This window comes from Actinia tenebrosa, unplaced genomic scaffold, assembly GCF_029948245.1.
Source record: "Actinia tenebrosa isolate PJP-AT-01 unplaced genomic scaffold, QUT_ActTen_1.0 PGA_scaffold7__59_contigs__length_16204524, whole genome shotgun sequence".
In the NCBI taxonomy this organism is placed as follows: Eukaryota; Metazoa; Cnidaria; class Anthozoa; order Actiniaria; family Actiniidae; genus Actinia; species Actinia tenebrosa.
The window spans coordinates 9,835,398-9,862,707 of NW_028292584.1; the positions used below are offsets into that span (position 1 = coordinate 9,835,398).

The 27,310-nt window shown below is 40.5% G+C and overlaps 3 protein-coding genes across 4 annotated transcripts; 2 read left to right on the forward strand and 1 right to left on the reverse strand.

Annotated features, from left to right (window-relative positions):
* LOC116295546 (uncharacterized) lies at nt 1–27,259 on the forward strand. Of its 2 annotated transcripts, XM_089040490.1 has the most exons (9): nt 1–257; nt 1,471–1,598; nt 5,923–5,997; nt 6,162–6,265; nt 7,910–7,945; nt 8,750–9,009; nt 9,298–9,392; nt 16,285–16,635; nt 27,090–27,259. In XM_089040490.1, exons 7-9 carry the CDS (start codon nt 9,315–9,317, stop codon nt 27,156–27,158), a joined length of 498 nt encoding a protein of 165 aa, XP_088896616.1. In that variant the 5' UTR covers nt 1–257; nt 1,471–1,598; nt 5,923–5,997; nt 6,162–6,265; nt 7,910–7,945; nt 8,750–9,009; nt 9,298–9,314; the 3' UTR covers nt 27,159–27,259. The 2 variants fall into 2 exon arrangements, with proteins under 2 accessions (XP_088896616.1, XP_088896617.1); XM_089040491.1 differs by lacking the exons at nt 1,471–1,598; nt 9,298–9,392; nt 16,285–16,635; nt 27,090–27,259 and having other exon boundaries at nt 8,750–9,006.
* On the forward strand, nt 11,946–14,325 carry LOC148905548 (uncharacterized). The gene is made up of 2 exons (XM_089040221.1): nt 11,946–12,652; nt 12,865–14,325. Exons 1-2 carry the CDS (start codon nt 12,089–12,091, stop codon nt 14,323–14,325), a joined length of 2,025 nt encoding a protein of 674 aa, XP_088896347.1. The 5' UTR covers nt 11,946–12,088.
* On the reverse strand, nt 24,075–26,479 carry LOC148905549 (uncharacterized). Its single transcript, XM_089040223.1, has 2 exons — nt 26,413–26,479; nt 24,075–25,342 (listed from the first exon to the last, which is right to left on the reverse strand). Exons 1-2 carry the CDS (start codon nt 26,477–26,479, stop codon nt 24,345–24,347), a joined length of 1,065 nt encoding a protein of 354 aa, XP_088896349.1. The 3' UTR covers nt 24,075–24,344.
* Nucleotides 27,260–27,310: the final 51 nt, after the last annotated feature.

A 27,310-nucleotide genomic window follows, 5' to 3' on the forward strand; every position in this document is an offset into this window, starting at 1 on the left:
ATTTCATACTTCAAATAATTTCTAAACGCGACTTACTAAGCACTGCTCAGATGACCATTACCACATTTCATATACTTCGAATATATGCTAAGCACGGAGCATTTGCTTCTTTGATCATTGATCATTTGCCAATTCTGCTCAGATGACCATTACCGCAATTCATACTTCAAATAATTTTTAAACGCGACTTACTAAGCACAGAGCATTTGCCTCTTCATACTACATTTAGAGCTGTTCTCTCCATTCGATCCGTATAGGTAAGTCCCCTTCGCCCCTTTTTACCTCTTCTATAATAGTGATAATTTCATAAGCGTGATTAACTTATTCATTTATTTTTCCTGATTCCTAGTCATATAGCTTTTTGGATATTCCTTCTCCGCTTAAAAAAAACTTCGTTTAATTCATTTATTGTGGTACTATTAGTTGCCGGCAGTTTTTAGACAATTTTCACATATGATTGTAAGAAGTGCATGTCAAGTTCAATATGAACTTCTACTTCACTCCTACGTTTTCAGGATGAGTTCGGCTTGTTGAGACTTTCTTCTCACTAGCCATGGGCATTCTATCCTGCGAGTAGAGTCTCCTTATGGGCATTATAAGGGGAAAATGAAATTGCATCCACATATCGATGAAATATTCCTCATCACCAAGGGAAAGATAAATTATGACTACATGCCCTGAGCGTTCAAGAATAAGATTTCTCCAATTCGCCCGAGAGGAATTCAATTGGGAAAGGTTTTTTTTGCCCAGAGGGTTCATAAGTCAGTATAAGATTTGGCCAATTCGTCTACCGCAGTTTGGGTAAGTTTAATTGTTTTGTCAAACTTCTATTATGTTCACAGCGGCTTAATTTCAATGGGTTGTGTGAGATAAAATTTCATGTCCAGAGGGTGCCATTTTGGTGTACGTTGCTCACTTATATTTAGCTGGACATGAGAATTGATTGCCTTTCCACCCCTGATTTACGGATTGATCAAAGCATTAAGAATGCACTAAATGACATGACGGCATTTTTCAATAAATTCGAATTTACAATCTAACTCTGCTCTCCTAAATTTAGTTACTCAAAGCAGGATATCCTTGAAAGCATTCAGCTATTTTTTGTATTTTTATAAGGTCATGAGCCTAGAAAGAAGATGACTAAATCTTCTGGTATTTCGTTCTTCTTATTGGTTTGGTCTTTCTACTTTTAACTGAATAAATTGGTTGTTGATATAATTATCCTGAAATGCGCACATGCCGTTAAAAGTATTTTAACAAGTGGCCCATTGCCCCAGGACCACGTTCAAATATTTCAATTCAAAAGAGCATTGCAAAAGGAAAAAAAAAGAAAAGAAGAAGAAGAAGAAAAAAGAAAAAAGAAAGAACAAAAAGAAAAAGAAATACAAGAAAGAAAGAAGGAAAAGTTGCTTTTCATGACTTGTTAAGCTTCAAAAGACTTACTTTCACAGGGGAATTTCCTCTTTCTAGGGACTAGAAGATCTTCATGTCCAATCAATAGACATGAATCACAAGTGCATCGTTCGGACATTGGCTACAGTTGCTATTTTACTCTTGGTTGTGAAAGAGGGCAGAGAAAGTGACCTAGACCCCTCTGGGTAAGTTTCTTCATAGTATCTTTTGTACTGAAAGTGAAATGAAGAGAAACATAGCGAAAAATATTCATATTAGCATTTAAAGAAGAAATGTCAGCAAAAATGTGCGAACAAACAAACCGGGACCAGTTAAACAAAATGTAAGATAATAAAATTAAAAAGACCTACGCCAGTCGTCGGAAGAGAGCAATTTCAATCAGTTATTAAATTACTAAATACTATTGACCTCAGCTCAGTTCAGCCCATCACAATCACTCATTCCATTATTGTTTGTAACATATAAGCTTATCTGGCAAGCTTGATATCCTTGTGATTTCTGAGACCAAGATTGATGAGAGTTTTCCTGATAGTCAGTTTCAAATCGACGGTTATCGTTTGTGTCGAAACGATAGAAAGGCCGGCGGAGGAGGACTCATGATTTACGTGAGAAGTGATATCTACTTTGTGAGGGTCCAGCAACTCAGTGGTCTATCTCCGGAACGTTGGTCTCGGTTTAGAACCGAATCAATTGTACTCAAGATTAAATTGGGCAAAACTTGGCTTGTTGTCGTTGGCATTTATAGACCTCCTTCGTTTCCCAAAACACAATGGACGGAGGAGCTTACACTTCTCTTTGAAGCTGTTTCTGCACTAAGCGATACTGTATTTTACGCCGGGGATTTCAATGCGGACCTCTTAGATCCCGACAAACCCCCTCGAGAAGGACGTTGTCTTCTGGATCTAATGGATATTTTTGATCTTGACTGTCTAATCACAAAGGCAACTCGTAAGACACACACATCCGAAACGCTGCTAGATTTGATCTTGACAAATTCCAAGAAAAAGGCTCTGACATCAGATGTAGTTGATACACAAATAAGCGATCATTCTTTAGTATACACCATTTTACGGGCAACGGCTCCAAGATCGCGCTCTCGAAAAATATGTTTTCGAAGTCTCAAGAACTTTAATCAAGAAAAATTTATGCAAGATTTGCAAACGGTACCATTTTCTATAGTAGATGTTTTTGACGATGCGGATGATAAACTTTACGCCTTTGAACAACTTTACACTGGTATTTTAGATGAACACGCACCTCTTAAACAAACAGTTATCAGGGGAAACCAGGTTCCTTACATGACAGAGCAGTGGCGCAAGGCTATAAGGCATAGAAACAAGCTCTGGAAAAAGTTCAGCAAGGACCGCACAGACGCGAATTACGATCAATACAAAATTCAGCGAAATAAATGCACATCGTTAAGACGGAAGGCTACCAAAGAACATTTTGCGAAAAAATCTACGGAACCGGAAAACCCAAGGGAGTTCTGGAATACGTATCGGCCTTTCCTATGCACTAAAGCGAAACAAGCAAATGACATAATCCTAGAGGAGAACAACAAAGTCATAAGTGAAAAGCGTGAAATTGCTGAACTTTTAAATGAACATTTTATTAAGATCACAGAGAGCGTGGGGGCGGTGACTGAAGAGGAGTACGGAAAGAATTTCGTCAACCATCCAAGCATTATAGCGATCCAACAACATAATAGCAACACGAGTTTTGAATTCCAGCGCACAAATCAAGTGCAAGTCGAGAAGCTGCTATTAGAGATCAATTGTCGTAAATCGTGTGGCTATGACATGATGACACCTAGACTTGTAAAGGATTCGGCGGCTGTGATAGCTAAACCTATTGCAAGCATTTTGAATTCGTCGATTGACCAAGGTGTTTATCCGAGTGGTTGGAAGAAAGGACAGGTGACACCATTGTATAAAAAGGACGACGAGTTTATGAAGGACAACTACAGACCCGTCACAGTCCTTGTCGTGCTCAATAATGTGTATGAAAGGCTGTTGGCGGTACAGATGCAGGACTTTTATCGCGCGATCTTGTCTGACCTAATAAGCTCTTATAGAAAGCTATATAGCTGCAAAACAGCTTTGTTACGCTTGACAGAAGATTGGAGGGCAATGCGCGATAAGGGGGAGCTAGTTGCGGTGATGTCGATGGACCTATCTAAAGCGTTTGACGTTATCCAGCATGATTTATTGTTGACTAAACTAAAAGCGTATGGTGTTGGTGAGAGAAGTTGTGCGCTTCTGAAAGACTATCTCACTGGGAGACAGCAGAGGGTGAAGATAGGAGACACTTTCTCTAGCTGGGAGGGCGTTGGCCGTGGAGTTCCTCAGGGTAGCGTCTTAGGACTAATGCTATTCAACATATTCATAAACGATTTATTTTTCCACGTCACAGAAGCCAAGTTAAATGCATATGCGGACGATCATCAAGTATACTGTTCAGGCACTGATCCAGCAGAACTTGAACACTGTTTATGTAGTGAAGTAGCTAAAGCAAACACATGGTATAAGGTGAACGCAATGAAAGTTAACGAAACCAAGCACCAAGCGCTGATTTTGGGAAAAACTGACCACAAATTCTCATTCCCTGTGAAAGATTCTCTGGACATTTTTGGAATGAATATAGACAATAAGCTCTCCTTTGACAATCACATCTCCGCCATTTGCAAAAAGATCAACAATCAGTTTAATGTTATGTTAAGATTTAGAAAACTTATCTCAAGGGACACTCTAATAAAGCTGTATAAGGCTTTCATTTTGCCGCATTTTCATTACTGCTCGTCGGTGTGGCATTTTTGCGGTGCGCGCAATGCCAGCAAAATGGAAGCTTTAAACAAGCGAATATTAAGGTTCCTTTTACAAGATTATGATTCTTCATATGATTTATTACTTGAGAAGGTCAACCTAAAATCTCTACAAGTTAGACGCCTTCAGAATTTCTTAATCATATTGTACAAAAGTCTATTTTTTTCTCACTACCCAGGATATCTAAACAGTATGTTTACTTTCCGGTCTACTTCCTATAATTTACGCGGTAACTACATTCTGTCTCTCCCTAAACCTAAAACAACTACATATGGCCTTCACTCTTTTTCTTATTTAGCTGCTACTTTATGGAATGCACTGCCGGATACTTTTAGAACCTCAAACTTTTTGGACTTCCGTTGTAATATACTAAAGTATGACTCTTTCGAGTAACTACTCATCAACATTGAAATTGAACTGATTCTGCAAAATAGTGTATATAGTGTACATATGTAAATATTAATTACCATTATATAATAGTTTTATAATCATTATTCAATAGCCCTTTTCTTTTTTTTTTTTTCCTTTTTTTCTCTCGAAGATATTAGCTTTGTAAGCTACTCTGAAATTCGAGGTTAAATAAAGTTTATGTATGTATGTATGTATGTATGTATGTATGTATGTATGTATGTATGTATGTATGTATGTATGTATGTATGTATCTTTTTTTCAATATATGCTTTATCTAGGCTTCATTTAGTAATGCTCCTGATTGGTTCCAGTATGACTTAAGTTTGATTCCTTTGTATCCCCACAGTAAACATTCTTTATTAAAATGTCGTGGCAACGAATGTAAATAAATTTCGCTCATGAATATTTTCAGTTTGGGTAGGCCCTAACCTTAAAAATAGAACCACAGTTTGTATTTCGTTTGGAAAAATATATTCAAACGTTTAGATGAAACTTGAGTTACGGCGTTGGAAGCCAAGTTTTAAGGTCGTTGCATGGAGCCTGATGAAACTTGTCGTGAAACTTGGCTCGTAGCGTCGTTTTACACAAGTTCTAGAAAATCCTAGATTTTCTCCTGAAACTATTATAAATATGATTAAAGCATGGCAATATTTAGAGAAAATGTAATGCTGATTAAATGAACCAAGTCTTGTCAGTAAAATGTAGCAGGCGGCATTTCAAACCAGAAAAGAAAAGCTTCATTTTGGGGGGGGGATTTTTATTGCTTAGCTGATATTGCCGCCGACCGTTAAAGAAACGAGAAAAAGATTTTCTTTTCTAGAAAAAGGATACAAATGCTACAACATTGATGGCCGAAAAAATTTAAGAAGAAATAAGCAAAGGGGGGGGGTATTTAAAAAGTATTATATTATTAATCTTATATAATCTTTTATCTTATGATCAGTTCACGAATAGAATAAGAAAACATGATTCGGCACTTTTGCCATACTCCCGAGACATCGGCAGAGCTGAGGCGTCGTATGGATTTCGGACCTGACGGCAATTAATCCTTCTGCCCTTGGGTGTATAAATTAAACAAGAAAAAGTTCTAGACCGAAGGCATCAGGGGAGAGACTAGCCGGGAACAACTAAACAAGCACCACGAAAAATATAAATTTAGTGACTTTTGAAAATTCGATAACAATCTTGAATATTTTTGGAAGTTTATCTAACCTTTTGAAAATAACGATTTTACGAAATAAAACCATATCACCTTTTTTCCTTTCACTTCTTATAGAGATAATGTGTGTTATGGAACTACAACAAGCTTTCAAGCAGACTGACGTGACTTCGGCTTGTGTGACGAAAACAGGTAAAATAGTGACGGACCTGCTTCTCTGTCAAATCATCAAGTTAATTTTGGCATTTACCTAAATAATAACCTTATGATACCTTAAGCTTCAGTTTTTCATTATTTTAATATCGATACACATATACATAATTAACATTATTTTTTAACATTTCTCCCCCGTTTAGCGCTAGCGGCAGCGGTGACGGTGATTTTGAATCATGGAGGGACGACACTGATACTTACTCCTGTTGTCCAGGATGGCTACAAAGTGGACGTCACTGTTCAATACGTAATGTGTTAATATGATGTTGAGTAGGGGCATAGGCAGGGGGGATGAAATGGGGGGAAAGGGGGTCAAGGGGGGCGGGGGGTCAAGGCAACAACAAAATTCATGGCTATATCCCTGTTGAATATATAAAGAATATTTAAATCATTTTTCCAATTTCTTTATCAATTGACACACTGCGCCTTTATCTTTTACTCTGAATAAGCTAAAAATAACTCAAGAAGCAAACCAACCAATATAATAATCAACCAATCAGCCATCCAACAAAACACTGACAACCGGGGGAATTAATGGGGATGGGGGTCGGGACTTTGACCTGAAAAGAACGGGGATGCACGTCGTACCGTTTAGAGTTCCAGATCTGTATTTATTACCTCCTAGGGTGCCACATATCTAAAAGCTAAAATTAAGCCGGCACCTCTTAGAGTTTTTGAACGGAAATAAGACAACTGAAATAATACGATGGAACAGAATGGCAGTTGCTATTCAGAATATTTATTTTTGGTTCGTTTCATCCCTGAAGTATTACGTTATTGCTGGTGAATGGAGAGCATAAGAACAATAAGAAAAGCCCGTGGAAAAATTCGATTTGCTTGCTTTGACTTTAATAAATGACGGACAGAACTAGAGAAGAGGCCAAGATGATACATAATATAAATAATAATAATAATAATAATACAAAGCAAGAAGAATTCAAGGCCAATTCAATAATCCAAGAAGAATTGAACACTTACGATATATCGGTTTGTGACAAGACCAACGGCTTATTCTACCTATGACAAGGCAAAGATAACTGAGCTGGAGGGACTGAATGCAGCCAAATTTGTACCGCATCAATGAAGTCTTCTATAGGAGTGTAACATCAGTTGAAGAAAAATGTAAAGCAAGTAGCGAGTAAAGGCAATAATTCATCATAATTGTATTGATTAATTAAGTGCAATAAAATAAACCTTAAATATTCTGTAAGACCAAATGAAAATTAATTATTTATGGCTTTATTAGCATGATTAAATTCAACTTAAAGACCAAGAAACCAGCAAAACATTGATGATTAATCCTGTACTTAAAGGCTACTTAAATTCGCATTTAATGATACTTTATAATGTATTAAAGACTACAAAACCAAGCTTTCAGTAAACTTTAAGTGCGCAGATAAAAGGTCATTAAACCTAGATATACGTTAATTTAAGTGAATTTAAGAAGCCTCACAAAACACTTCACTAAAGAGATTTAAATAGAACATTAAAACTCAGGAAAGTTAAATTTACTAAATTTAATTAAAAAATTAAAGTTAACTTAAATACCTCATTAAGTTGATTTTCATATAGCTTTAATGTACATTAAATTTGCAATGTTGCCCTGTGCTGACTTCTGTCGCTTAGATCATAGCCAATTGGTACCTTTTGGGTAAATATTATTACTGAGTTTCCACGCTCAACTGCACAGGACTCGGGTACCTTTTAGGGGTCATTTTCAAAATTTCCGACGAGCATCCCTGTCCTTCCATTCTATATAGGAGTGGCCGGCACTTACACATCAAAATACATGCAAACATATGCAAATAATTATGCATTATGTACTTTAAACTGTAAATGTATCTTAATTTCTTTTTGCCATTTATATATATATATATGTATATATTTATAGGTGACCCGTGTCCAAGAAGAAGAAAAAATTGCACCGGTAACCGCAAATGATATAGAGACCATTTTGAAGCTTTACAAACAAACAAACAAACAAACACTACTTAACCCAACCCAACCCAACCCAACCCAACCCAACCCAACCCAACCAACCCAACCCAACCCAACCGCAACCACAACCCAACCCAACCCAACCCAACCACCCAACCCAACCCAACCAACCCAACCCAGACCCAACCAACCCAACCCAACCCACCCAACCCACCACCCACCACCAACCTCAACCAACCCACCAAACCCAACCCAACCCAAACCTAATACACAACCATACCTACCGCTACCCAAACCTAACCCAAACCTACCCAAACCTAACTACCGCTAAACCTACCAACCTACCTACCTACCCTAACCTCAACCATACCCAACTCCAACCAAAACCCAAACCTCCAATCCAACCACCAACCCAATCCAACCCAACCCAATCCCCAACCCAACCCAACCCAACCCAATCCAATCCAACCCAACCCAACCAACCCAACCCAATCCACTCCAATCCAACCCAACCCAACCCAACCCAACCCAACCCAACCCAATCCAATCCAACCCAAACCCAACCCAACCACCCAACCCAACACAACCCAACCCAATCCAATCCAATCCAACCCAACCCAACCCAACCCAATCCAACCCAACCCAGCAAATAATATTCATTAAAATATTCATTGATATTATGAAAATTTCAATAAAATGCTAAAAATTCCGGTAACGTTTTTGGACGATACGACAATGCAAAAGGCTGATCTATTTGATTGTTATTGTTTTAAAAAATATCGCATGACTTTAGATTTTCCAAACAGCTACGTTCCTAAGCCATCTGTGTCATAGCGTAAGGACTCTGCTGTGTCCAAGGTGGAGATGGTTTGCAGTTTTGACTTTCCTGTTTGGAGGAACGTCTCATACCTGGTTGAATGGTATGGAAGATCAACTAAACCTGTCAAGAAGGACACGTGGTGTGTTCCAGACCAGCCAGCAGATGCTCAGAATGATTGTACTCGAAGGCAAAGTTCCATTGTACTTCCAGATCACTTTGCATTAGGGGACACGGTAAGTTAATCATTGGCTATAGCCTTGTGAGAGTGCTGTGTAAGCAAGAGATGCTCGAGCTAGAAGAATGAAAAAAGCGGAGAAAATTAGATGAGACAAGGGCAGCAGTCAAGATTGTTTGAAAAAAACCCACATTTACACTTTAAAACAAGGTCTAATTTCATTAGGTTATTTTTTATGGGACTCATTTTAAGGCTTTAGCTTAATAACCTGTTTTTCTTTTCTTTTTGTTGTTGTTGTTTTTATAATTATTTATTAATTATTATTAATTTTTGATATTATTTCAAGTATGGTGTAGACTTTTCATGATGTTCTCTACAAAAAAGACCAATAAATGGACAGCAACAGGAAAAGACAGTAATCAGTACTACGTGGGAGTCGAGGTACGATACTGCTTCTTTAAAGATTGGAACAATATTCTCGATTGAAATATGTTACCTTTCTTTCATTTTGTTTGTTTCTTGACCAGTAAGATAAGTTCCATAACTCATAATGGAATGGAGTAAAACGATTTAGCATTTAAGAGAGCATGTCAGCAAAAATCAAACATCGGGCGGCAAGGGTGAAAAATTTGATTTTGCTAATATTTTAAACTTAGGTAGGCCTTAGTGTAAGTAAAACCACTGTGTAGTTTGTTTGGTAAAATAGCGCTTAGTTTTCGAGAAAATCGAAGAAAAGAGTTTTGGACTAAATTCGCTAATTTTCGGCCGATAATTTACATCAACTTTAACAGCTTATCGCGACCAAACAAAGCAACCTAGCACTGTAATATGACTAAATAGTAGTTAATTGGTATCTTAAGAAACAATTGGTAGAGTGTTAGTAATTTTGGTGAAATTTTTCGATTTTTACTTAATTTATTTTTGGAGCACATATAAAACTCCTCTTAAAATGGGGTCAAAATAATCAGATTTTTTTTCATGTGCGACGAAAAATTTTTACCAAAAAGACAACCTGAATTAAAGTTGAAATAATGATTTCCACGAATCATGCAAAATTTTCTTGGGGAAATTATTTTGCGCGTTGCACCACAGCCTGTAAGTTGTAAGAAACTCACGGATTTTATCTGTCGGCGAGTTCAATCAATTTACATTTTGTTTACTAATGTAAACGAATTCATGTTGACTTTCTAAGAAATAAAAAGAAAAAAGAAACGATTAAAAAAAAATAATAAAAGCTCTTGGACTTATTCTGAAAGAAGTTGAAACAGTAAACTCAAACTATCAATTAAATTTGCTCAAAATTCACTCGACTAACCCAAAATAGTATTGCACGTCTCTGGCCTTAAAATGATAACATGATTATTTTTATCAAAACATACAAAATATTTGCTACAACCTGCCAGATTCCATAAAATAGTTGATTAAAGTTTAAATTTTAAGAATTCTTGCTATGATATATTTTTTACTATGATTTTGGGTTTATATAACAAGACACCCTCCAAAATAACAACAAAAGAAAGTGTTAAAAATGTCATGGTTCCGGTCGGCACCAAGTAACGTTGCACGCATGAAATTGACAAGTAATTGTTGTCCAATCATGCTTATGTTTTTTAAATGCAACATAATTCCTTTAGTTGGTTACTGCGTTGCTTTTAAGTACACTGAATAGAATGGAGATTTGCTGTTCATTTAAAACGATTGTTGGAGGAACCTGTGGATTCGACAGAAAAGATCGAAAGCAAGACACCACAGTTATACCTTTACAAGCATGTAAAAAAGAAATCAATGCGCATAGATCCGCATTTCAGTTTACGGGCATCGAGAATGAGATAGATCTAATTCTTAGCCGAGCAGCCATATTTACTTCGCCGGAAGATATCCATAGTTGGACTGTTTGTCCCCTGCATCGATCCAAACTTGGGCTAGGATGGGCTAGAGGTAATAACGCCAGGTGTAGAGTACCCCCTGCTCTCTCTAATCACAGTGAAATCAAGGGAAAGTGGCCAAAGTGCTATAGGGGTATTAGTAAGGACGATTCGCAGCTGATATTAAAGAAGACTGGCATTTTCCTGCAAGTTGGATCAGGTAAGAAATATGTAATGAATATTTAATTTCTGTTAATTGATTGTATCTGAATGTTTGATATGCTTTTTTTTTTTTTTTTTGTCAAGTATCTGTTCATCTTGTCGTAAGACGTTGAAGACATTTGGGCCAATTACTCCAAATAAAGCAGAAAGTCTTCTCGATCAGATGAGTGCATTAACACTTGTAAGTTAGAACTAGTAGTTCACTACTGAGGTTTTCCATATTCTGTGAACTCAGACATTTCATTGGCTTGTTGTGAAATTGGTTTTTCACTGCCGCCAGTCAAGAACAAAGAAGGTACGGACTGATTATTTTTGATTGATGGCAGCGAAAAACTAAATTTGAGTGTGCTGCTCACTACCGAGTTACTGTGCGATGCAATCGATTATTTAATGAATTCAACGAATATGAGAAACTTTTTATTTACATTTTTGGCAGGAAATGGCGCACCTGCGGCATTTGTATGTACTGCGCTAATAATGTTGTTTAATACTAAATAAATAAATGAAAAGAAGAAAAAAGCAAATAGTTGTTTTATTTCCACTAAATACTTACTACTACTATGTACTTTCTATTTCCAGAATAGTGATAATGAGGATGAGAAAATAAAGTTTTGCCCACAATTTACCACCCCAACGTTTCAAGCATCAGCGGGTGTTGTTATGGAAACCCCTATGAGCCTATGTCAACCTGACGAGACATCTTTTGCTTCCACCATCTCAGAAGATGAATCTACCACTCTAACCACACCGAGGGAAAAACTGAATGCATTTCTCATTTCAAGGGATGTAAGTCCGATCAGATACGCTCTTTCAGCGCCAATGGAACAGCTTTCAGACCGTACAAAACGTTTCCACATGCGTAAAGCTCGCCAAGTTGTTACTAATTGCCTGCAAGAAATCGCGCCTGGCCAGTCGACCGCTCTGCTTGAAGGCTTAACATGTGACAAGTTCGATAAAGATGAAAAAAAAGATATTTCTCTGTTGGATGCTTTGGCAGAATGCTATAGAAATACCAGTCACTGGAGCACCCGAAGGCAGATTTTGTCTATTATGGCTGATAAGGTTACCTTTAAGGAACTTCAGAAATGGATACCAGACTTGACCAGATACCGTTTCAACATCGCTAAACATCATCTATTGCTACATGGTAGGGGCTCTGTACTCCCTCCTTTAAAAAACACAAGAGTTTGTGTTGAGCCAGAAAAAATTGACCACTTTGTTACCTTTATATCAAGTTCTCATGTCATACAGGACTTGCCATTCGGAGAAAAAACATTAAAACTTTCTACTGACAGAGATATAAAAATCCCAAATGTTGTACGAAATCTTATCCCAGAGCAATGTATTCAACAGTACGAAAGATATTGCAAGGAGATGAATTTCCAACCGATGAGCCGCAGCACATTGCGCAGAGTTCTTAACGTCTGCTCTGCTTCAGTCCGTAAATCCTTACAAGGACTTGATTATATCTCAGCCATGGGCGGAAAAGCCTTCTTTGACTTGGAGAAAGTCGTTGATAAGCTTGGAGATTGCTATGAAAGGGGTTTGACGTGGGCCAAACAAAGAAACCAAAAACTCAAAGATGCCAAACGCTACTTAAAGGGTGACTATAAGGTAAGAACAGGTGGAAGGTATATGCATGATCAATTCCATGAACATGCGAATCTCACCTTGTTATAATTGAAATACAATAAGTCTTTCCAAAACAGGAAATAAAGTACGCTAGGGCATGTTTTGATAAACTACCAAACTGTTGAGTGGCATCGTTAGTTCATGTAAGAATACAGCAGGACTAATTGTTGTTTTTTGTTCATTCATTTTTCCAGATTCATATTTCTAGTCATTCTGAAGTTGCCGATCACTGTAGGGCATATGCTCTTAGTCTTTCAAACGATTACAATTATACTGCCGTCTGTGATCATGAACACAATGCGAAATGTGACAGATGCCGCTTATTTCCCGATGTTTTGACTGAAATTCGCGCAGCTTTGGATGAAGTACATTGCTCTTCCGAGGAAAAAGAAGCTATGGAGTACGTAACTACACAGGCAGCCCAATACATTGAGTCTTGGAAAGCACATATTTTAAGATCAATCAATCAGGACGCTGCACGACACGACATTTTAGAAGAGTTGGATTCTCATTGCGCCTTTATTGTGTTAGACTGGGCGATGAAATTCGTACCTCGTAAATACCGTGAAAGCCAGAGAGACTGGTTCGGGAAACGGGGACTTCCGTGTCACATAACGGTATTAACCAGGAAGAAGGATGATGGTGAGGTACAAATGCTTACTTTTGTACATGTGTTCAAATCCTGCAGCCAGGATAGTACTACTGTTGTGGCAATCATTGACGATGTCTTAAGGCAGCTCCCATCGATTGCACCCGAGATAAATACCGTATACCTGCGACAGGACAATGCAGGGTGTTATCACTCTGCATTAACTCTGCTGTCTTTACCAATGATAGCGAAAGCAACTGGGATCAAAATCCGACGTATCGATTTTTCAGATCCTCAAGGGGGAAAAGGGGCGTGTGACCGCAAGGCAGCCCCTCTCAAAAATCACATGAATAAATATTTGAACTCCGGGAAAGATATCGAGAATCCAAAGCAAATGAAGGCAGCGATCGAGTCCTTTGGAGGCATCCCTGGAGTGAAAGTAATAGTGTGTGATTTACAAGCTAGCCCTGAGGGCGTGGCTGGGAAATGGGGGGGTGTGAGCCATATTAACAACATAGAGTATAAACGCGAGTCCATGACAGTGTGGATGGCTTACGATACTGGTCCAGGAAAAGTCTTGTCTTTGAGTAATTTTTGTCTGCCCTCATCCTTACCAAAGCTAATCCATAACAAAGATACCACGGACCAGAATCAAATATCGTTCACTACAGTGAAAGCAAGGGTACAACCAAAGAAATCTCTTCTAAACCGTGATGCTGAAAATGACGAAACTGAAAGTGACGACGAAACTGAAAGTGACGACGAAACTGAAAGTGACGACGAAACTGAGAGTAAAGAAAACAGTGATCAAAGACCCGACACTTCCAGCAAATTGTTTTTTTGTCCCGAACAAGGCTGCACTAAGTCATTCCAGAGGTACTCTTCCCTAGAAAAACATTTGGATTGTGAAAACCATAAATACGCATTAGAACATGAAACACTTTATGACAAGGCAATGAAATTATATGCAACAAAACTTGAAAAAGGAACCAGTAAAAACCCGGAATCAACAAAAAGTAACAATTTGCCACAGCTTGATATTGGTCCTGAGCTTCATATGGGCTAGGCCTTAAAATCATCTGCTAAGAAAAAACGGTTTTCTGATACACAGAAAAAGTACCTAGTTGATGTGTTCGATGCCGGGGAGCAAACAGGTCAAAAAGCCGATCCAGCTGATGTATCGAGAGAGATGAGATCGGCCAGACACATCGACGGTTCACGTCTTTTTAACAAGAGCGACTTTCTAACATCACAGCAGATCGCTAGCTTTTTCTCGCGCTTAGCGAAAAAGAGGAGGACAACAGCAGCCGAAGATGAATATAATGATGATGATGACGGTGCTGATGATGATAATGATGACGATGACAAGGACAATGACGATATAAATAACAACGATTTCGAAAAGCAAAAGCAAAAAGAAATCCAAGAATTGACGAAAATCTTGATGGGCACGATAGACTTGAAACATCCAATAATGTTCGAAAGGCATAATATTTGTGAATTTAAAACTACTCAAAGGAAACTTTCGAAATTCTCTGTTCACATGTTACGAGAAATCTGTACTTCCCTTGAACTTGATACATCTGACATCAAGGTAAAGCGCAAAAAGCCTTACATGGATTTACTGGAAAAACTGGTTATCAGTTGCACTTGCTGAACAAAATAATAATGGTATTGGACATCAAAAGGTAAATAAAGTAAAATTGCGTTAGGATTCTATTGCGTAATTACTTGTCAATTTCATGCGTGCAACGTTAATTGGTGCCGACCGGAACCATGACATTTTTAACACTTTCTTTTGTTGTTATTTTGGAGGGTGTCTTGTTATATAAACCCAAAATCATAGTAAAAAATATATCATAGCAAGAATTCTTAAAATTTAAACTTTAATCAACTATTTTATGGAATCTGGCAGGTTGTAGCAAATATTTTGTATGTTTTGATAAAAATAATCATGTTATCATTTTAAGGCCAGAGACGTGCAATACTATTTTGGGTTAGTCGAGTGAATTTAGAGCAAATTTAATTCATAGTTTGAGTTTACTGTTTCAACTTCTTTCAGAATAAGTCCAAGAGCTTTTATTATTTTTTTTTAATCGTTTCTTTTTTCTTTTTATTTCTTAGAAAGTCAACATGAATTCGTTTACATTAGTAAACAAAATGTAAATTGATTGAACTCGCCGACAGATAAAATCCGTGAGTTTCTTACAACTTACAGGCTGTGGTGCAACGCGCAAAATAATTTCCCCAAGAAAATTTTGCATGATTCGTGGAAATCATTATTTCAACTTTAATTCAGGTTGTCTTTTTGGTAAAAATTTTTCGTCGCACATGAAAAAAAATCTGATTATTTTGACCCCATTTTAAGAGGAGTTTTATATGTGCTCCAAAAATAAATTAAGTAAAAATCGAAAAATTTCACCAAAATTACTAACACTCTACCAATTGTTTCTTAAGATACCAATTAACTACTATTTAGTCATATTACAGTGCTAGGTTGCTTTGTTTGGTCGCGATAAGCTGTTAAAGTTGATGTAAATTATCGGCCGAAAATTAGCGAATTTAGTCCAAAACTCTTTTCTTCGATTTTCTCGAAAACTAAGCGCTATTTTACCAAACAAACTACACAGTGGTTTTACTTACACTAAGGCCTACCTAAGTTTAAAATATTAGCAAAATCAAATTTTCGACCCTTGCCGTGGATTTGCCAAAATGTCTGATTTTTGCTGACAACCACTCTTAAGCGTATATCATTTATATGATTTTATGTTTAATTTTTATCTGTACGTTCGGATGCACTAATAACTAGCTGACTACTAGAAATATTTTGAAGGACAAAAAAATTCAGTTCGAAGGAAGCTGTTAATATGAATTGAGTCGCAGACGGAATGCGCTGCGAATTCTCATAGTTTTTAATACATCTAACCACATGTAAAATTAACTTTAATTGTTTCGTATTATAGATGCTTCGTTATTTGTTGTCTAATAAATCATATTTAATATTTTTTTAAATATGTAATTCCAGGTTTTTCCACGTCACTTGATTGTGAAAGAATGCAACGTAGCAGAGAACATAACAGTTACCTTAAGACCAACTGTTCCTATTTTACTCACCATGAATATCTCTGGATCTGACAGTGTAGTGGTGTCTGTGTTGATACCCCAAAAGTACAAAGCACAAAGAAGACAATCTGCAGTTGACAAATGCCAAGTTGAACTGAAGACACAAGACATAACTCGTGGTAAAACAATCACGATTAGAGGAATCTGTGATAACCAACAAGACAAAAGACAAAGCTTTTCCTTTCGTCTCAAGCCGCAAACCATGAGCAGCAATTGGAAAGATGTGGATAACTATCAAATGCCAGCTGTCAAGGTACAAAATAAAAGAGCTATTCCACACAAGAGCGTTAAAAATGCAAGTGTACACTTTTAGAACTTAGGTTTATTTGCAAATGATCAAGAACCGCACGCACTGCGTTGATCTGTACTGTATAGCAATTCATCACTGATCCGATAATTTTACCGTTTTCTATTAGTATAGGTAATAACACGGTTTCGAGTTCAATTTGGGATTAATTTGCACGAGAGTGTGTTTTTCGAAGAGTTGAAATTGCACGAGACCGTAGGTCCATCCATCCATCCATCCATCCATCCATCCATCCAGCATCAGGCACAGCACGAGGAGGAGAGGGATAGCAGCAGGCAGGCAGGAGGCATGCAGGCAGGCAGGCAGGGAGGAGGCAGGCAGGCAGGCAGACGGACGGCAGGCGCATCACGGCGGCACGGACGGCACGGCGGCAGCCACGGCGGAGGCACGGCGGCACGGCGGCACGGCGCACGGCGGCACGGCGGCACGCGGCAGGGGCACGCGCACGGCGTCACTTCTTCACTTCTTCACTTCTTCACTTCTTCACTTCTTCACTTCTTCACTTCTTCACTTCTTCACTTCTTCACTTCTTCACTTCTTCACTTCTTCACTTCTTCACTTCTTCACTTCTTCACTTCTTCACTTCTTCACTTCTTCACTTCTTCACTTCTTCACTTCTTCACTTCTTCACTTCTTCACTTCTTCACTTCTTCACTTCTTCACTTCTTCACTTCTTCACTTCTTCACTTCTTCACTTCTTCACTTCTTCACTTCTTCACTTCTTCACTTCTTCACTTGTCCACGGTGTTGGGGGCAGAACTCTAAAAAAAGTTGTCCATTATGACCTACATGTTGTAGAGTCTTTTCGACCCCACATTGTTATCTTACACATTGGAACAAACGACCTAACCCGTGCCAATCTTACCCCTGTTCTAGTGGGTTCTGGTATTGAGGATCTAGTTCGTTTATTGCATGACCAATATGGGGTTGAGCGCGTTTGTGTTTGCCAAACACTCTATAGGGAGGCGTTAGCAGCTTTTAACCAAAAAGTCGATCTCTTAACCCGTTATCTACGCGTAGTTTTGGAGCCAATTCCTTATGCAATTTATTGGGGTCATAGAGGTTTCTGGCATACAAAGGCTAATTTCTACGCCTACGATGGTGTTCATCTGAATAGCTGCGGACAGCGCAAATTTTATCGCAGTTTGAGAGGGGCAATTCTTAAAAGCCTTCGTTCGTTCCAAGCTTGTAATTGAGTGATCTCTTGTCACTACTTTTATTTTATCTGTTACGCTTTGAGTGCAGTCTTGTTGGCTAGCTAAAAATGTTAGACCAGGACCACACCCCTCCTTATCTTGACAGCGGTGTGGCATGTCAAGATTAGAATTACATGCGGTGTGGCATGTGGGGCTTTTAGTTTCTCGGTCTACAAGTTGCACAATACGTGCTTTGTTGTCTATGCTTAGCCTAACTGTGGGTGTTCAGAAACCATTTTGAGTGTACAATCCCTTGATCGCCGTCTTACGGTGTGTTCATTGCACTCGGTTTTCTGTTCTGCCCTTTTTCTAATTTATACTGTCACTCGGCGTACAGATGCTTTTAACATCGTATTACATACATTACGGCTTTGTCTGGTTTTTTTTAGATAATGCTGGACGGCGTTTGGCTCGCTTTCTGTACTCGCTTTTACGCGTTGCCCTTCTCTTTTGTATGTTTTACTTTTCGCAAAAGCACAAGCGCTTAATTTATCTAGTTCGTGTTTTTGCGAGATAAAACTTTATGTAATTTACACTTTTATCGTGCACTTTGTTAAGTTATACCTCCCACCAAGCGAGCGACTCGACGCACGAGGCCATCGAGAGCTGATGCCATAGAAGTGCCAGCGCGTGATGTTCCCAGTAATCGGCCTGCAGGGCCCCTCACCTTGGACCTGGCTGCCCTGACTGCCTCTTTATCAACAGCGGTCACCAACGCTGTGCAGGCAGCCATGTCGCAACCACGAGTTGGACAGGAACAGGGTCTCGTCCCCCCAATTGTAGAGGACGAGGTCGTTGATATTCGCTCGAATAATGAGACACCAGGTATATCAACGAGTTCTGATCCGCGGTCATCCCAAGTCTTTACTAGTGCTGCAGTGACTCTGGGCTCGCGCGTTCCTTCTAAGATTAAATCCAAAATTTGGGCTAACGAATATGTCGATTTTGGCGCCCTTCTTAATAACTCCCCTACACCCGAAAAATACTCGCTTTCAGTAGGGAAACCCTCCGAAAATTCACGCGACCCACAAATTACGCTGGAGCCCAGTCACCAGCCCAAGAAAGTTACTAGTATTGACTTATGGCTGACGGCTTTCCACACCTTTGTAGCCATTTTCTGTGAAAAATTCTCGGACCAAACCGCGCCATTAATGAAATACTGTGAGACTATTAGGGATATAGCTCCCAAGTCGGGTGATTGGTCGTTTTACGACGAGCAGTTTCGCTATCTCCGACAGTCTGCCCCCGACTCCTTTCCTTGGGACCAAATCCATTGGGAGCTATGGCTTGGGGCGGTCACAAATTTTCGGAAACCCCAACAAGGCGCCGAGAAAGGGCCGGCTCAGCGAAATCGTTTTCGCAATACCAACCCCCCCCCTCCCCCCCCTTTCCCCAAGGGAACGTGTTGGGCATTTCAGAGCGGAAAATTTTGTAAAGGGTGTCAGTATGAGCACGTTTGTTGCAGATGCGGTGGAAAACACTCCGCCAGCAATTGTACCAACGACAAACGTTCTCCTTCACACCCAGCCAGTAGCACCAATAAAGGTGGCAAGGCTTGAAAATCTCTTGGACGGATATCCACGACCTTTGAAGTTTTACTTGTGCAACGGTTTTCGTTTCGGTTTTCGTATTAATTTTCTGGGTAAACGCTTATCTTTCATCTCACCGAATCTCAAGAGCGCTCTTGAGCAACCGGAAGTCACCTTATCTAAGTTGCGTAAGGAATGCGAAACCGGCAGAATTGTTGGGCCTTTCTCGGTGCCTCCATTCTCTAATTTTCGGACTTCGTCCCTGGGTGTAGTCCCTAAGAAAGTTCCTGGTAAATTTCGTTTAATACACTATTTATCATATCCTAAAGGCTCTTCAGTTAAAGATTTTATTCCCAAATTTTATTCCTCGGTACAATATGCTTCAATCGGTCAGGCAATTTCTGCCATTAAACGTTTGGGGGCAGGCTGTTTTATGGCGAAAACTGATATTAAGTCAGCTTTTCGGATTATTCCAATTCATCCTACTGACTATCCTTTGCTGGGGCTCAAGTGGGATGGCATGTATTATTTTGACAAATGTCTACCTATGGGTTGCTCTTCTTCCTGTGCCATTTTTGAAGCTTTCAGTACATCTCTAGAATGGCTCTCGTTAACACGTCTCGGTGCGTCGGCTGTGTTACATGTTTTAGACGATTTCTTATTCATTGCACCTACCGAGGATAAGTGTCGTACAGAACTCAATAATTTCATGGGCATGTGCAATTACCTTGGAGTCCCATTAGCTCCACAGAAAACGGTGGGCCCTGAGACAGCTCTACAATTCACGGGTATTACTTTAGATTCTGTCAAAGGCGAGACCCGATTACCTGATGATAAGCTTCGAAAATGTCACACTCCTCTTCGTTCGTTTTATAAAAAGCGGTCAGTAACGCTAAGGGAATTACAATCCTTATTAGGCCTTTTAAATTTTACTTGCTCTGTGATCGTTCCAGGTCGCGCTTTCCTGCGCCGCATGATTGATCTTACCAAGGGTCGCCTTAATCCCTATCATCATATTTGTTTAACTCAGGGAATCAAAAAAGATATTATCACGTGGTGTAAATTTCTGGACGTCTACAACGGCAAATCGTTTTTTCTGGAGGAAAAATGGGGGACGTCTTCTACCCTCGAACTATACACAGATGCCGCGGCATCACTAGGTTACGGGGCTATCTTTGGTAAGCATTGGTTTTGCGGCGCTTGGCCGGCTTCTTGGAAATCCTTTAACATCGCATTTCTAGAATTCTTTCCTATTGTTATTGCCATACATATCTGGGGGTCAAATATGGCTAATAAGTGCGTTACGTTTTTCACTGACAACGCAGCCGTGGTTGAAATAATTAATCGACAGACCTCAAAGGATAAGATAATTATGGTGTTGACACGTGACTTCGTATTGAGTTGTTCACGCCATAATATCTTATTTCGAGCACAACATGTGCCAGGTTTAAGTAATAGTCGGGCCGATTTAATTTCCCGCTTACAGGTAGACAAATTCAAACAGCTCATGCCCGACGCGGACGAGTGCGCTACGGCGATACCCGCGAACCTTCTGCCGAAGAGTTGGTCTCTAACTTAGGTTTTCTCTTACGCTCGGCTTTGTTTGAGGGCTCTCGTGCCTCTTATCGGCGAGCTTGGTCGGTTTTTAGTACTTTCTGCCAGAGATTCTACGGATCTCCTCAACCAAATTTACCTCTAAAGCCCGATGTAATAGCTTTGTTTATTTCATACCTTTCGGCTAAGAAATTGGCTTGTTCCACTATTTCATCATATTTATCCGCGATCGGATATTTACACAAGCTGCAAGGGCTTCAAGATCCGACAAGAGCATTTTTAATTCAAAAGCTCGTGACCGCTTTAAATCGTCGGCGTCCGTTTGATGTACGGTTGCCAATCACTCGCCCACTGCTCCACGACTTAGTACAGGCCCTCAGACATACCAACTCTTCTGCATTTCAAAGAGTCCTCTATTCCGCTATGTTTTTGCTAGCCTTTTACGGGTTTTTCCGTGTAGGAGAGTTAGCTGCCAAGAGTTCACAGTCTAGAGACACGGTTGTTCAATTTAATGCTTTATCTTTCCTGATGACCCAAGGTAACCTCCACTCAGCTAAGATTACCATCATTGATTTCAAACATAACACGAGGCGCCGGCCTTTTGACGTGTTAATCGATCGTGAAGATTCCCAGCCATTCTGTCCCGTCAAATCTCTCTCCCAATATTGTCATCTTAGAGGAGGGCTGGCGGCGCCACTTTTTGCCATCAAGATGGTAGTCCAGTTACGGTGTCACAGTTTAACACCGATCTTGTAAAAGGTGTTTAATATTCCGTGGCCTCGACCCAGAGCGGTACAAGAGCCACAGCTTTCGCATCGGCGCCGCCTGCCACGCTGCTGACAATGGCTTCTCTGATGCCCAAATACGTACTCTGGGCCGCTGGAAATCCGACGCCTTTACAATTTATCTTAGGTCACCTAGTGCTCAGGCCAATTGAATTTCTAAACATGTTCACGCGTCCGCTTGATGACACGGGTAGGGTCAGTCAGGGGCTGCTTATCTGTGTTATCGCCACCGAATATATCGTATTTAGTTATTCTAGTTGTGACGTGTTTATTCTCGCCCCACCTTTTATTTGCCGAAGACATAGCTTCTTTGGGTTTTGGTATTTTGTACGATTATATAGGTTTATTGATTATTAAACTTGCCACTAGCGTGGCCAAAATTATTCCAAAACCAATGTCTCCTGTCTTCTCTTTCGCAAACTAGTGCGTCGCGATGCAAGGCTTGGACGTTAGTTAACTTTAGTCTAAATAAATTTACAGAATGGCAAAGGTGGGGCGAGAATAAACACGCTAGCTGAGTGGAGGTTACCTTGGGTCATCAGGAAAGATAAAGCATTAAATTGAACAACCGTGTCTCTAGACTGTGAACTCTTGGCAGCTAACTCTCCTACACGGAAAAACCCGTAAAAGGCTAGCAAAAACATAGCGGAATAGAGGACTCTTTGAAATGCAGAAGAGTTGGTATGTCTGAGGGCCTGTACTAAGTCGTGGAGCAGTGGGCGAGTGATTGGCAACCGTACATCAAACGGACGCCGACGATTTAAAGCGGTCACGAGCTTTTGAATTAAAAATGCTCTTGTCGGATCTTGAAGCCCTTGCAGCTTGTGTAAATATCCGATCGCGGATAAATATGATGAAATAGTGGAACAAGCCAATTTCTTAGCCGAAAGGTATGAAATAAACAAAGCTATTACATCGGGCTTTAGAGGTAAATTTGGTTGAGGAGATCCGTAGAATCTCTGGCAGAAAGTACTAAAAACCGACCAAGCTCGCCGATAAGAGGCACGAGAGCCCTCAAACAAAGCCGAGCGTAAGAGAAAACCTAAGTTAGAGACCAACTCTTCGGCAGAAGGTTCGCGGGTATCGCCGTAGCGCACTCGTCCGCGTCGGGCATGAGCTGTTTGAATTTGTCCAGCTGTAAGCGGGAAATTAAATCGGCCCGACTATTACTTAAACCTGGCACATGTTGTGCTCGAAATAAGATATTATGGCGTGAACAACTCAATACGAAGTCACGTGTCAACACCATAATTATCTTATCCTTTGAGGTCTGTCGATTAATTATTTCAACCACGGCTGCGTTGTCAGTGAAAAACGTAACGCACTTATTAGCCATATTTGACCCCCAGATATGTATGGCAATAACAATAGGAAAGAATTCTAGAAATGCGATGTTAAAGGATTTCCAAGAAGCCGGCCAAGCGCCGCAAAACCAATGTTTACCAAAGATAGCCCCGTAACCTAGTGATGCCGCGGCATCTGTGTATAGTTCGAGGGTAGAAGACGTCCCCCATTTTTCCTCCAGAAAAAACGATTTGCCGTTGTAGACGTCCAGAAATTTACACCACGTGATAATATCTTTTTTGATTTCCTGAGTTAAACGAATATGATGATAGGGATTAAGGCGACCCTTGGTAAGATCAATCATGCGGCGCAGGAAAGCGCGACCTGGAACGATCACAGAGCAAGTAAAATTTAAAAGGCCTAATAAGGATTGTAATTCCCTTAGCGTTACTGACCGCTTTTTATAAAACGAACGAAGAGGAGTGTGACATTTTCGAAGCTTATCATCAGGTAATCGGGTCTCGCCTTTGACAGAATCTAAAGTAATACCCGTGAATTGTAGAGCTGTCTCAGGGCCCACCGTTTTCTGTGGAGCTAATGGGACTCCAAGGTAATTGCACATGCCCATGAAATTATTGAGTTCTGTACGACACTTATCCTCGGTAGGTGCAATGAATAAGAAATCGTCTAAAACATGTAACACAGCCGACGCACCGAGACGTGTTAACGAGAGCCATTCTAGAGATGTACTGAAAGCTTCAAAAATGGCACAGGAAGAAGAGCAACCCATAGGTAGACATTTGTCAAAATAATACATGCCATCCCACTTGAGCCCCAGCAAAGGATAGTCAGTAGGATGAATTGGAATAATCCGAAAAGCTAACTTAATATCAGTTTTCGCCATAAAACAGCCTGCCCCCAAACGTTTAATGGCAGAAATTGCCTGACCGATTGAAGCATATTGTACCGAGGAATAAAATTTGGGAATAAAATCATTAACTGAAGAGCCTTTAGGATATGATAAATAGTGTATTAAACGAAATTTACCAGGAACTTTCTTGGGGACTACACCCATGGGCGAAGTCCGAAAATTAGAGAATGGAGGCACCGAGAAAGGCCCAACAATTCTGCCGGTTTCGCATTCCTTACGCAACTTAGATAAGGTGACTTCCGGTTGCTCAAGAGCGCTCTTGAGATTCGGTGAGATGAAAGATAAGCGTTTACCCAGAAAATTAATACGAAAACCGAAACGAAAACCGTTGCACAAGTAAAACTTCAAAGGTCGTGGATATCCGTCCAAGAGATTTTCAAGCCTTGCCACCTTTATTGGTGCTACTGGCTGGGTGTGAAGGAGAACGTTTGTCGTTGGTACAATTGCTGGCGGAGTGTTTTCCACCGCATCTGCAACAAACGTGCTCATACTGACACCCTTTACAAAATTTTCCGCTCTGAAATGCCCAACACGTTCCCTTGGGGAAAGGGGGGGGGGGGGGGTTGGTATTGCGAAAACGATTTCGCTGAGCCGGCCCTTTCTCGGCGCCTTGTTGGGGTTTCCGAAAATTTGTGACCGCCCCAAGCCATAGCTCCCAATGGATTTGGTCCCAAGGAAAGGAGTCGGGGGCAGACTGTCGGAGAGAGCGAAACTGCTCGTCGTAAAACGACCAATCACCCGACTTGGGAGCTATATCCCTAATAGTCTCACAGTATTTCATTAATGGCGCGGTTTGGTCCGAGAATTTTTCACAGAAAATGGCTACAAAGGTGTGGAAAGCCGTCAGCCATAAGTCAATACTAGTAACTTTCTTGGGCTGGGGACTGGGCTCCAGCGTAATTTGTGGGTCGCGTGAATTTTCGGAGGGTTTCCCTACTGAAAGCGAGTATTTTTCGGGTGTAGGGGAGTTATTAAGAAGGGCGCCAAAATCGACATATTCGTTAGCCCAAATTTTGGATTTAATCTTAGAAGGAACGCGCGAGCCCAGAGTCACTGCAGCACTAGTAAAGACTTGGGATGGCCGCGGATCAGAACTCGTTGATATACCTGGTGTCTCATTATTCGAGCGAATATCAACGACCTCGTCCTCTACAATTGGGGGGACGAGACCCTGTTCCTGTCCAACTCGTGGTTGCGACATGGCTGCCTGCACAGCGTTGGTGACCGCTGTTGATAAAGAGGCAGTCAGGGCAGCCAGGTCCAAGGTGAGGGGCCCTGCAGGCCGATTACTGGGAACATCACGCGCTGGCACTTCTATGGCATCAGCTCTCGATGGCCTCGTGCGTCGAGTCGCTCGCTTGGTGGGAGGTATAACTTAACAAAGTGCACGATAAAAGTGTAAATTACATAAAGTTTTTTCTCGCAAAAACACGAACTAGATAAATTAAGCGCTTGTGCTTTTGCGAAAAGTAAAACATACAAAAGAGAAGGGCAACGCGTAAAAGCGAGTACAGAAAGCGAGCCAAACGCCGTCCAGCATTATCTAAAAAAAACCAGACAAAGCCGTAATGTATGTAATACGATATTAAAAGCATCTGTACGCCGAGTGACAGTATAAATTAGAAAAAGGGCAGAACAGAAAACCGAGTGCAATGAACACACCGTAAGACGGCGATCAAGGGATTGTACACTCAAAATGGTTTCTGAACACCCACAGTTAGGCTAAGCATAGACAACAAAGCACGTATTGTGCAACTTGTAGACCGAGAAACTAAAAACCCCACATGCCACACCGCATGTAATTCTAATCTTGACATGCCACACCGCTGTCAAGATAAGGAGGGGTGTGGTCCTGGTCTAACATTTTTAGCTAGCCAACAAGACTGCACTCAAAGCGTAACAGATAAAATAAAAGTAGTGACAAGAGATCACTCAATTACAAGCTTGGAACGAACGAAGGCTTTTAAGAATTGCCCCTCTCAAACTGCGATAAAATTTGCGCTGTCCGCAGCTATTCAGATGAACACCATCGTAGGCGTAGAAATTAGCCTTTGTATGCCAGAAACCTCTATGACCCCAATAACTTGCATAAGGAATTGGCTCCAAAACTACGCGTAGATAACGGGTTAAGAGATCGACTTTTTGGTTAAAAGCTGCTAACGCCTCCCTATAGAGTGTTTGGCAAACACAAACGCGCTCAACCCCATATTGGTCATGCAATAAACGAACTAGATCCTCAATACCAGAACCCACTAGAACAGGGGTAAGATTGGCACGGGTTAGGTCGTTTGTTCCAATGTGTAAGATAACAATGTGGGGTCGAAAAGACTCTACAACATGTAGGTCATAATGGACAAGTTTTTTTAGAGTTCTGCCCCCAACACCGTGGCACCTTACAATTACATTATTCTCGCAGTGAAAATAGGGGCTAAGATCGGAATTACATTCGATGAAGTCGTGGAGACGACGAACAAAGGAATGTCCCAGAATAAGAATGCGCTTGTCAGCCATAACTTACACAGTTAGGGCGTAAAAGTAAAATAACTTGCCTGATAATTTTAAGAGAACTTGCTCGACTGCGAGAATAATAGGAAAGAGGCCTCGTGGTAGTAAGACGCGCCTTAAGTACTGCTACGTAATAACAGTAATCATATCCTATTGGTCGACTTGAGATATGCGGATTCATCTAGTTGGATTACCGGATCTAACAACAGTATAATGTTTCGACATAAATGTCATTCTATCACATGACAGGAAGTCAGGTGATCCCATGAGATAGCACAGCGCTTGCGCAAGTCATTGCACGGATTGCGTTCAAAGCAAGTTGTTCTTATAAATTTTGTTAAAGTCTTCAAACGATTCTGGATTAGTCTAACGCAGTTAGTCTAGCAAGAAATCCAGCTGGGATCAACGTAGTTGATACCTAAACGTTGTTGTAAGGTCCTAACGTGATTAGGTACCGACGTACACTGGTACAATATGGACGACGAGGCCGGTGAAGGCTCGATTGTGGCGGACAGAGACACGCCACCTAATGGTGATCATGATGTGAATGGCATGTTTGCCGCATTGCTTGGACAGATGCAAGCAATGAACCAAAACTTCGCTTCTTTCTGTTCAGGAGAAGCCAAAGAGGACAGTGACCAGGAGTTCAGTCGCCATGATCATGAAGCGGGACAGGGTGATATAGTCGACGAAGCCCTACAGACACTCATCAGCAGTCAGAATGGGGTAAAAACGCCAGAACCCGATGTCTTACAGGACATAGCAGCCGATCTAAATGTAAACGAAAAGACGGATCCTGCTATTCATGAGGGACTGGCGGGCATATTAATACCCTTG